The sequence below is a fragment of the Dreissena polymorpha genome, chromosome 3, assembly GCF_020536995.1.
Source record: "Dreissena polymorpha isolate Duluth1 chromosome 3, UMN_Dpol_1.0, whole genome shotgun sequence".
Taxonomy (NCBI): domain Eukaryota; kingdom Metazoa; phylum Mollusca; class Bivalvia; order Myida; family Dreissenidae; genus Dreissena; species Dreissena polymorpha.
Genome location: NC_068357.1, coordinates 118,268,985 through 118,281,658, shown reverse-complemented (window position 1 = coordinate 118,281,658; position 12,674 = coordinate 118,268,985). Strand labels below are relative to the sequence as shown.

At 39.3% G+C, this 12,674-nt stretch overlaps 1 protein-coding gene across 1 annotated transcript in view; it reads left to right on the top strand.

The window, feature by feature from the left end:
* The window catches only part of LOC127871189 (guanylate cyclase 32E-like), a 59,013-nt gene that overhangs the window by 30,984 nt on the left and 15,355 nt on the right, over positions 1–12,674 (top strand). Inside the window, exons 6-10 of the mRNA XM_052413931.1 lie at positions 4,954–5,095; positions 5,700–5,851; positions 6,870–6,969; positions 8,061–8,133; positions 9,389–9,503. Coding sequence (XP_052269891.1) covers positions 4,954–5,095; positions 5,700–5,851; positions 6,870–6,969; positions 8,061–8,133; positions 9,389–9,503 — 582 coding nt within the window. The remainder of the gene's footprint in view (positions 1–4,953; positions 5,096–5,699; positions 5,852–6,869; positions 6,970–8,060; positions 8,134–9,388; positions 9,504–12,674) is intronic.

The following is a 12,674-nucleotide window of genomic DNA, read 5'->3' as shown; positions in this document are numbered from 1 at the left end:
GTACATGCACACTGGACCACCAAGACGAGCTCACATCAGGTGGCTCAATTCCAAGCATCAGTCACTTCTGTGTAAAACAGAAATCATAATCATAAGCCGGTTGCTCCAGTAATCTGAAGCGACCTATTATGGCCATCTCACTCGCCTTACCAGCCCTGTCCAAGGGTCCCTTAACCTTTGACTGCACCGCCAGGCGCTCTACTTTTCCCGCTAACAACGTTTGGCCCTCCATTATAGGGGTCAGTTCAGAGCCGCCTATACTGACCCCTAGTCGTTTAAATCAACCACTTTCGCCTGCATAACCAATCCCATGTCCTCGACACCAAGATCTATGGCAGCAGTTAGACATCTCCCTTCGCCAGGCATAACCTCCTCACTACAAACACTATCAGTGCTGACTGACCACTGTGTCTGGTCATATGACTTGGGACTGTCATCTCCCAACTGTAGTGTGTTCTGACAGTCTTCCTGCATAACCAATCTCGTGTCCTCGACATCAAGATCTATGGCAGCAGTTTCACATCTCCCTCCGCCAGGCATAATCTCCTCACTACAAACACTATCAGTGCTGACTGACCACTGTGTCTGGTCATATGACCTGAGACTGTCATCTCCCAGCTGTAGTGTTTTCTTGCAGTCTTCTTGCATAACCAATCTTGTGTCCTCGACACCAAGATCTGTGGAAGTTTGACATCTCCCTCCGCTAGGCACTATCTCCTCACAACACACACTATCAGTGCTGACTGACCACTGTGTCTGGTCATATGACTTGAGACTTTAATCTCCCACTTTTAGCGTTTTGTTGCAGCCAACACACAGCTGGCCTGGAGATAAGACCATGGTCTTGTTCTGCCTTGTTAGGAGCTCATCAAGCTTTCCCATAATTTCATCTATTTTTTCCTCCAGCCTCTCAACCCTGGCCCCAAACGCCTCACACTTTTCACAAAGACTATCTTTACTGACCTTATTCTCTTCCGTGTAGCCGACCTTGCGTACGGCTCATGGCCCATACATCAAGCCACGTGTATGAATGGCCCACTTCACCTTTTATTTAGCCTGCTTTATAGACTGCGGCCGCTGATAAACCACCTGCTCTCCCGCTTCTTTTTCCATTGCCCCAAATCAGAACCGCATCATTGCTTGCTGGGCTTTGAACTCATCTGGCAAATCCAGAAAAGCATTGCCAGCAAGAGTTACTATACGGTCTGCTCAGTCATTTAAAGACTCTTCCTCCCCTTGGCAAGAACTATAAAACGTTATCATTGCTGTCTCTGGCATTGTAGGGTAACCAAACTGCTTCTCCAGCTTTTCTACCACTTCCTCATAGGTCATCTCTACATGCCTATCCGAAGTAAGTGCGTAGCACTCGCTGGCTTTATCCGTCGGACACAAACAGAGATAATCTCTCTTCTCCTCCTCAGTCCATTCAAAGGTTGAGGCAAAGTTCAAGAACCTTGTCAGGAAAGCCTGCCAGCTCCCTTTGCCATCGAATGATAATGCCTTTGGCAAAGATTGGATCGCTTTTGGCAAAGATTGGAGCCTCGCTATTTGTTGCCCCACTTCTGCCACCCCCATATTTCCCCCCATTTCCGGAGCAAAATATTTCTACGAGCGCCCCGTGCCCCTTCGCTAGCCTCAGGCCTAAAGTGCGTATCACTCCATTGTGCCCTTTCTGGCACAACCTGTGGCGTAGCCCCATACCCTTGCAGCATTGGTGGGTATATTGGCCCTCCCATCCAAGCATAAGGGTAAGGATGGCCTGGCTGCCAACGACCAGGGTCCATTCCCGAATACATTGGCATGGGGTACCCAGAGTACGACTGCCCCCCACTTTGCACCTTGCTCTCCCTACCCGGGTCTGTATCGACCGAAGGACTATATGTGGCCATAGTCAGGAATAAAAACAAACTCAAAATGTGTTCTTTGTTACTTTATTTTATTCCTACACTCGATGCCAATATCACCGAGTGAAACAAAAAAATCAACATGCCGTTTAGTGAAATCAATCACTAAATGAAAAAATATATATCACCGAGTGAAAATATCGCGCAATGAAGGCTATATCACCGGGTGAAACAAAAAAATCAAAATGCCATTTAGTGAAACGAATCACTCAATGAAAAAGATATCACCGCGTGAAGATATCACAAAGTGAAAATATCACCGAATGAAACAAAAAATAATCAAAGTGTCATGTATTGAACAAAATTCACCGTGTGAAACAAATCACGCAGTGAAACAAAATATCACCAGGTGAAAAGAACAATCACCAAGTAAAAAAATCACCAAATGAAAATATCACCAAGTGAAACAAAAAAATAATGAAAATATCACTTAGTGAATACAATCACTAAATGAAAAAGATATCACTCAGTGAAAATATCACCGAGTGAAAACATCACGCAGTGAAACAAACGAAAAAATAATCAAAATATCATTCAGTGAATAAAATCACTAAATGAAAAAGATATCACTGAGTGAAAATATCACCGAGCGACAATATCACGCAGTGAAACAAAATTCACCAAGTGAACCAAAATTCACAGAGTGAATAAAATACAGCAAGTGACCAGCGGACAAAGTACCGAAGCACAAACAGCAGTTTCAGTAAAATTAACTGAGAAGAAAAAATATATTACTTAATATGTTTACTGTAGTGTAGCCTCCAGTATTTCCGTTTAAGAAAACGAAAGTGAAAGTTCCCAAACTATAATGTAATACAGTTGATAGGGACTGGCAGTTGCCTGAAATACGATAACGTTAGTGGGAAACCAAATGAAAATACAATTCAACAACAGGGAGATAACTATTTACAGAAAGACTAAATTTAGAAACAATTAAACGGTTCGATAGTACGCTTGTCGACGAAATATGTAACACACTTAAAAATATAGTAATGAGCCTGAGTTCCGGAAAAAGGCTTAATACTAGTAACATATTACTGTAAATGAGGACTGTATGACCTAAAGTTACTTAATAATTGCTTAAAATAACAGACAAACAGGAATGTCAAGAAATAAAATTCAAGATGGGTGCCAAATTATTTTGTAAACAATGGCCAATTAGAAATTGAAAATACGAAAGGATTTTATACTCGCAGCGCCATTTATTGTAGACTAGACAATATAATAATGTCTGTACTTACGTTTCGTCGCTGTCTTGGGTCACTTGCGCTCAGATTCACCCAGGATATTCTTGGCTTTCCAAGGAGATCGTAATACGTCTTTGTACTGGAGACTATCCCAGCAGTCACTTCAATCTGGGTCAGAACGGGCAAGTCAAACCGGTCTCTACCACAGAGGCAATGTTTACAATTTTCTACTTGGCGTGCTAGCCAAAATGACGTCAGGGACCAGGTGGCATGGCCTTACTGATCTTGGAATGGAATTTAAGCTAAGTAACCAACTGAAATCGCATTATACATGAGACAAAACACATGACAAACACTTAAACTTATTAATGAAACTCGGGCGCTCAAACTTTCGGCTTCCTCTTGCAATAGCTTGACGATGATTTAAATATTTAGATGTATGCTGTTTTGTCCAAAACTAGTTTTCAAAGATTTTATGTAGTCAAATTTATTAATGTTTGTGTTTTTTTTAATCGCGCAAAACATTGTTACATTTATGATGTTCGAGTTTGCATGCCTCCAATTAATAGCAAAATAAAGCACATTCTATTGGAAAAGTTGGGCGTCATGTATATTCGTTAAGTGTCGTCCTATATAAGCATGTGCAGTCCGCACAAGATTATCATAGACGGAGATTTCATGTTTTATGAAATTGTTCGTTTAAAGGAAGTTTCTTCTCAAAGAAAATCCGGTTTTAAAGCCTGCACGGACATATATATAACGAAAATTTACGAAAATGCATTAAGTCCAGTTATCCCAGAATGAGGTTTCATTTTATTCTCGCTGTGTCAAATCGTTGGGAAATAGTTTTAAGGGGTTCTCTGACTTATATATTTGCTAAATTGTTTGTCTTTAAAATTTATGTTCATCTGCTTCGCTTTAATTTATCAATTAAATTGGATATCGCAAAAAGAAAGGAGATAACTGTGTGATATTATGTGTCTTGTTTTATTAATATTCTCTTTAGCAGTCTTCGTATAGCTTGTATAAGCCTTGGTACCAATTTGAGTTAAACATTTAAGAACGCGTGATCAAATACATTGGGATATAATTGACTGAATGTCCCGTAGGATTTGTCATTTGTTACGGCACGAAATAGCGAGGTTTTTGATTCGAGTTTTTGCCAGTAATATTGTATAATAAATAATCCGAGCTAATTTGTCAGAAGAAAATACAAGGCTGCCAGCTTGTATAGCAAGTCCGCTCCCATTAGTAAAGCGTCAATAAATTTCTTTAGCTATAGCTGTTATGTCTCAAATGACAGTAATTATCTGGTCAGTTCTTAAACCACTTAAAGATCAATAACGTTCTCAACTACCATTCATAGAAAGTTGTGCATCGTTTTGTATGTAAACTAGTTATTTACCTCATGAATAAAGATCTGTAGACGTGTTAGTTTCATACTAGTTTGTTTATACTACCAATTTATTTCTTTGTTTCTGGTCCTGAAGTGACTTTATAAATTGATGAATAAAATGATGAAAACTTCAAAACGGCAATTTAATTGTAAGAACTTGTCAAAAACCTTGGAACATTTATTAATTTTAGCTTTCAACTAATGTTATTGGCTTAATGGAAGATTGGAAAACTTGACATAAAGAATGTGCGCAATGTTTCGTCCCCGATTAGCCTGTGCAGTTCGCACAGGCTTATCAGGGACGATACTTTAATTGTTACGAAATTTTTCGTTATATATATGTCCCTTTAAACTAAAATCCAGTGCAAGCGAAAAGGCTTTTTTGATGAGCCTGGTCCCTTATTAGATTAACTTCTTATTTAAGTGGTGCTTTTATATTTAAACAACCTGTCTGTCCGTTCTACAGATCAAGGTTCCAATCTACGCCGCCTTCCTGTACGACGCCTTGCACACGTACGCACTAGCCCTGCACGAGACGCTCACATCCGGGGGCGATATGCGCAACGGCAAGGCGCTCATAGCTCACATCCGCAATACCACATATACAAGTAATGTTTATAGCTCATATCCGCAATACCACATATACAAGTAATGTTCATAGCTCACGGCCGAAATACCGCATATACAAGTTAAGTCCGCAATACCACATATACAAGTAAGGTTCATATCTCACATCCGAAATACAACATATATTAGTAATGTTCAAAGCTCACATCCGCAATACCTTATATACCTTATATACAAGTTATGTCGGCAATACCACATACAAGTAAAGCTGGTCTGATAGATGTGATAGTAAATTTGGTATTCGCTTAAGAGAATATTGCGTTATCATACAAAGTTAACATAGTAACTTTATGTGAAGGTCAGGCCGTTAAAGTTTAAATAAAAGATGTGTTGAAATTTTACGGAACAAAAATTCGATGTTAATCCTTTCTAAGATTTAGCTTGTATATATCACTGATTTAGAAAACTGTTCGTATAAAATCGGGAATATAATGACTCTCATTTTACAACAACATGTATATATCGATGTAAGTAATTACATTTGTTCTTTTCTTTTTACTGTCTTTTTGTCAAACTTGATTATTACTTTTGTATTTATCTGACAACACAATCATGAAAAGCGCTCTTATCCTGTGATGAATGCAGGTATCCTAGGTTACGACGTCTACATCGACCGCCAGGGGGACGCAGAGGGCAACTACACGCTCCTCACTTTCGACGTCCACCAACCTGACTCCAAGGTAGAGCTAATTCCGGTTGGCAACTTCCGGATGACCCAAGGTGGCGTCGGCATACCAGTATGTAAACATGACAACCCCAAGCCTTTACACACGCATGGAGAATCTCTATGTCTATTTTCTGTCACAAACCTTAAAGGAGTTTCTTTCTTTCTTTTTTTTTAAAGTACAGGATTCAATATGTTGCAAATTGCAGTGTCATAAATGATTGTTGTTTTTGTTGTTTGCTCTTAAACATGTTTACTTTCGCAGTGGCCATTACCCGGAAAATGCAGATATTGTTTGGTATTACATTGTATTACCTTATAATGTAGTATCCGTTTCCATTTGCCTCAGTTTTGTCAGTCGTTGCATCTTACGCCGTAATCGAGCGATTAAAGGTCATTTCCGAAACGTATAATTGGAAGGTAATGTAAGTTCGATATAACACAAAATGAAGCAATCGACACCTTTTTTGCGCGACTTGAGATAATTTCCGCTAGGAATTATCAAAAGGTCATGTAATTTCGATTGGACACGACATGAAACAATTATGGTAACATATAATTCAAATCCGGCTTTTTAGACATTTGAATATTTTGTAGTTCCAATTATATCTACACATGATATACGTGTTGTTGATACATGTTTTATTGATATAAATGCGATTGATATCAGCTGATCGTTCATTAAGATATAAACACACAGGAAAAGTAATTAGTGAATAAATCGCTTTAATTGAACAATAATCAATAATTCACCAGGTCTGTAAAGGAGAGATTTTCAAGGCGTAAATTTAAAAGGTTTTTTCCGACTGTTCGTATTTTGGAGTTTCATGTCAAGCATTATGAATTAAATTTGGTCCATTCTTTCTTGCGAAAGGTTAATCAGGTTTGTGTAGCTCCCACCTCGTAATTCTATTTTTTCACACCCATGCCATATGATGTCACCCTCATCCTCTCATATCTGTAGGAGTTGAACCTATTCCTTCACTGCCATGTCATATAATGTGATTGCCGCCTTGTCTTTCGTGTAAGAGCTAAAGCTGTTTTTTGCTGCCATGTCATATGATGTGATTACCACATTGTCTTTCGTGTAGGAGTTGAACCTGTTCCGGGATATTAAGTGGAGGAACGGCGGTCCGCCTCGAGACGAGCCAAAGTGCGGCTTCCACGGAGAGAAGTGCGAACACAAGTCACGTGAGTTTGTGCCATTGATTTCAACGCAAAATGTTTGAGTTTCCTGTCTGTATATGTACATGTAATACCGGTATGCTTTTAATAATTCTATGCGATACAGCTTCGCTTATGAATTATGATAATTTTAAATTGTGAAAATTATAAACCGTTTCAAACGCGAAACGATAGAATAATTCGGAATGGTTGTGTTATTTCATAAACAAATACAGAAGGTTGATCACTAATATACTATAAATATCTGAAACTTTAAAGCGAGTATTTAAAATTTAAGCATCGACATTATGTTCTCGCAATCTTAAACTAACATTTAAATATTTCCGGGATTCTTTAAAATTAAGGAACAATCTTTTTATGATACCATCAATCAAATATAATAAAAGCGACGTGACGTTGTTGATATGGTGTTAGCCGAGCGAACTGGAGGTCACGGGTTCGATACCCATAGTGGGAGCGTTCTTTAGATCTCCCCAAGAGACACCTAGTACCGATTCTATTCCCAGGAAACGGAACCGAGAGCGTTGCAAATAAGCATAAGGCTTTTTATGCAATCGAGCTAAAATAAATAGGTTTACAAAATCAAATATTGTTTCTTCAATTTATAAAGACCATGCTTACGCCGATACCGACACGATTACTCTTATTTGTTGCACAGCTTAAATTGTGTTTATGTGTGTCGTATGAACGAACCTGTACAGAATCTGATGCATTGTTTACATTAACGAGATTTCTCCTGCCCAGCAGACACATTTGTCATGAAATAAAACTCTTCGTTCGTTTATTCTCTAGTACTACTTCTTCTAAACATTTATTCTAGTTTTTATCATCAACGTGATATATTTTGTGAATAAAATCTGATAACATTGTATCGAATTAGCGTTTTTATCCAAACGACAATCGCTCAAGTGCCGCTGGGTACAAACTATTTTCTGTGTTAAATTCTATTCTTTGAAAAATTATTTAGGTCTTTAATTGTATTATTAAACATCTAGCTATTTAAGGTATTTACTGACACACTTAAAAAGCAGCCTCAAACTGTGAACGAGTCCATTTAAACTAGCCCTGTTCACATGTGGATTTTCTGTCTGTTTCAGCACTTTGGACGATTCTGTCCGTTGTCATAGCAATTGCGGTCATTGTCGGGATAGCAGCCGACTTTGGTGTGAGGTAATTGAGATTTAGAGTCCCGAGAGATCACGCGAGGAGGCTATAAACGGCTGATAACTTAAATCAATTTTCTATTAGCAATAATTCTGGACATAGATCACCGGGTTCAAATAGCTTTATTAACGTGAAAACAATATCGTGCTATGGAAAGTTTATTTTCAACAATAAAACCATTCAATCATTTCCTTTGTTAACGCCCTGTGTTTGTTCAGCTCATTTCAGACACTTCCTGTGCAACTATATGTACATATCTCATATCATTTATCATTTCTTTGTGTCCCTGTTGCAGACACAAGATATACTATTTCAGACACAAGATTTCCTACATCAGACGCTACTTGTACTATTCCAGACACGACCTGTCCTATTTCAGACACTACCTGTCCTATGTCAGATGATACATATCCTACTTCAGACATTATCTGTCTTACTTTAGAAGCTACTTGTACTATTCCAGACACTACCTGTCATATTTCAGACACCACCTGTCATATTTCAGACAATGTCTGTCCTATATCAGACACTACCTGTCCTATTTCAGACACTACCTGTCCTATTTCAGACGATACCTGTCCTATTTCAGACATTTCCTGTCCTACTTCAGACGCTACCTGTCCTATTTCAGACATTACCTGTCCTATTTCAGACACTACCTGTCCTATTTCAGACGATACCTGTCCTATTTCAGACATTACCTGTCCTACTTCAGACACTACCTGTCCTATTTCAGACATAACCTGTCCTATTTCAGACACTACCTGTCCTATTTCAGACGATACCTGTCCTATTTCAGACATTACCTGTCCTACTTCAGACGCTACCTGTCCTATTTCAGACATTACCTGTCCTATTTCAGACACTACCTGTCCTATTTCAGACGATACCTGTCCTATTTCAGACACTACCTGTCCTATTTCAGACACTACCTGTCCTATTTCAGACATTACCTGTCCTACTTCAGACGCTACCTGTACTATTCCTGACACTACCTGTCCTATTTCAGACACTACCTGTCCTATTTCAGACGATACCTGTCCTATTTCAGACATTACCTGTCCTATTTCAGACGATACCTGTCCTATTTCAGACATTACCTGTCCTACTTCAGACGCTACCTGTCCTATTTCAGACATTACCTGTCCTACTTCAGACGCTTACTGTACTATTCCAGACACTACCTGTCCTATTTCAGACACTGCCTGTCTTATATCAGACACTACCTGTACTATTTTAAACACTTTATGTCCTATTTCAGACACTTCATGTACGAGCAGAAGCTGGCCCGTCTGTTGTGGAAGGTTGACTTCAAAGACATCGCCCCGCTCGTGCATTCCGTGGATGAGAACCTCTTACCACCTAACATGCAGAAGGTACTGTTACAATTCAACTATGGTTTAAAATAAACTGAAAGGGACGGATTTGTATGTAAAAAAAGCTTTAACTGTAAAAACGGGAAGGAAAATCATATATATATATAACAATGCGGAACCCTCAATAAGACCCTTTTGCCATTTGTACTTAGATTTGATTTGCAAATGATTTACAAATTAACATTCATAACATACGAGTATCAACATATTAAAAGTCCAAACGCATATATGCATTTTAAATACAAGGGTTCCTTGCCAAAATTAATAGACCACAATCTATTATATGAGCCGCAATCTGACAAAATAATGCGGTTTAATGCAAAGTGTAAAATGTCGTCATAGATAAGCATGTGCCGTCCGGCTATATTAAAAAAGAAAGGTTGAAATCGAAGTGTAAAATTGAATACTTTAATATTAAATTCACTGTCGAGTTAGTTATTGGTGTTTGTTCGTGCTCAGGGAAAAATTATGTTATTTATCAGAAGGTAACTGCAAAACAAGAGCTGTCACCATAGGATGACATATGCCCCCAAAAAAACGCTTTTTCGAAATCTAAACGCAGATCCTACGTTCAAGGTCAAGGTCAAAGGGGTCAAAATGTGCGTGCGTATGAAAAGGCCTTGTCCATATACACATGCACACCAAATATGAAGGTTACATCTGAAGCGACATAGAAGTTATGAGCATTTTTCGAAACCTAAACGCAAAGTGTGACGGACAGACAGACGGACAGACAGACAGACAGACGGAACTGCGATCACTATGAGTCCACATAACAAGTGAGCATACAAATCTAATTAAACATTCTATGAAGATTATCCTAAGTCTGGACGTGGCTATATGGGTGTGCGTTAAATGTTGGTCCAGATTGATAAACGTGGCTATATGGGTGTGCGTTAAATGTTGGTCCAGATTGATAAACGTGGCTATATGGGTGTGCGTTAAATGTTGGTCCAGATTGATAAACGTGGCTATATGGGTGTGCGTTAAATGTTGGTCCAGATTGATAAACGTGGCTATATGGGTGTGCGTTAAATGTTGGTCCAGATTGATAAACGTGGCTATATGGGTGTGCGTTAAATGTTGGTCCAGATTGATAAACGTGGCTATATGGGTGTGCGTTAAATGTTGGTCCAGATTGATAAACGTGGCTATATGGGTGTGCGTTAAATGTTGGTCCAGATTGATAAACGTGGCTATATGGGTGTGCGTTAAATGTTGGTCCAGATTGATAAACGTGGCTATATGGGTGTGCGTTAAATGTTGGTCCAGATTGATAAACGTGGCTATATGGGTGTGCGTTAAATGTTGGTCCAGATTGAAAAACGTGGCTATATGGGTGTGCGTTAAATGTTGGTCCAGATTGAAAAACGTGGCTATATGGGTGTGCGTTAAATGTTGGTCCAGATTGAAAAACGTGGCTATATGGGTGTGCGTTAAATGTTGGTCCAGATTGATAAACGTGGCTATATGGGTGTGCGTTAAATGTTGGTCCAGATTGAAAAACGTGGCTATATGGGTGTGCGTTAAATGTTGGTCCAGATTGAAAAACGTGGCTATATGGGTGTGCGTTAAATGTTGGTCCAGATTGAAAAACGTGGCTATATGGGTGTGCGTTAAATGTTGGTCCAGATTGAAAAACGTGGCTATATGGGTGTGCGTTAAATGTTGGTCCAGATTGAAAAACGTGGCTATATGGGTGTGCGTTAAATGTTGGTCCAGATTGATAAACGTGGCTATATGGGTGTGCGTTAAATGTTGGTCCAGATTGATAAACGTGGCTATATGGGTGTGCGTTAAATGTTGGTCCAGATTGAAAAACGTGGCTATATGGGTGTGCGTTAAATGTTGGTCCAGATTGAAAAACGTGGCTATATGGGTGTGCGTTAAATGTTGGTCCAGATTGAAAAACGTGGCTATATGGGTGTGCGTTAAATGTTGGTCCAGATTGAAAAACGTGGCTATATGGGTGTGCGTTAAATGTTGGTCCAGATTGAAAAACGTGGCTATATGGGTGTGCGTTAAATGTTGGTCCAGATTGAAAAACGTGGCTATATGGGTGTGCGTTAAATGTTGGTCCAGATTGAAAAACGTGGCTATATGGGTGTGCGTTAAATGTTGGTCCAGATTGAAAAACGTGGCTATATGGGTGTGCGTTAAATGTTGGTCCAGATTGATAAACGTGGCTATATGGGTGTGCGTTAAATGTTGGTCCAGATTGATAAACGTGGCTATATGGGTGTGCGTTAAATGTTGGTCCAGATTGAAAAACGTGGCTATATGGGTGTGCGTTAAATGTTGGTCCAGATTGATAAACGTGGCTATATGGGTGTGCGTTAAATGTTGGTCCAGATTGATAAACGTGGCTATATGGGTGTGCGTTAAATGTTGGTCCAGATTGATAAACGTGGCTATATGGGTGTGCGTTAAATGTTGGTCCAGATTGATAAACGTGGCTATATGGGTGTGCGTTAAATGTTGGTCCAGATTGATAAACGTGGCTATATGGGTGTGCGTTAAATGTTGGTCCAGATTGATAAACGTGGCTATATGGGTGTGCGTTAAATGTTGGTCCAGATTGATAAACGTGGCTATATGGGTGTGCGTTAAATGTTGGTCCAGATTGATAAACGTGGCTATATGGGTGTGCGTTAAATGTTGGTCCAGATTGATAAACGTGGCTATATGGGTGTGCGTTAAATGTTGGTCCAGATTGATAAACGTGGCTATATGGGTGTGCGTTAAATGTTGGTCCAGATTGAAAAACGTGGCTATATGGGTGTGCGTTAAATGTTGGTCCAGATTGAAAAACGTGGCTATATGGGTGTGCGTTAAATGTTGGTCCAGATTGAAAAACGTGGCTATATGGGTGTGCGTTAAATGTTGGTCCAGATTGATAAACGTGGCTATATGGGTGTGCGTTAAATGTTGGTCCAGATTGAAAAACGTGGCTATATGGGTGTGCGTTAAATGTTGGTCCAGATTGAAAAACGTGGCTATATGGGTGTGCGTTAAATGTTGGTCCAGATTGAAAAACGTGGCTATATGGGTGTGCGTTAAATGTTGGTCCAGATTGAAAAACGTGGCTATATGGGTGTGCGTTAAATGTTGGTCCAGATTGAAAAACGTGGCTATATGGGTGTGCGTTAAATGTTGGTCCAGATTGATAAA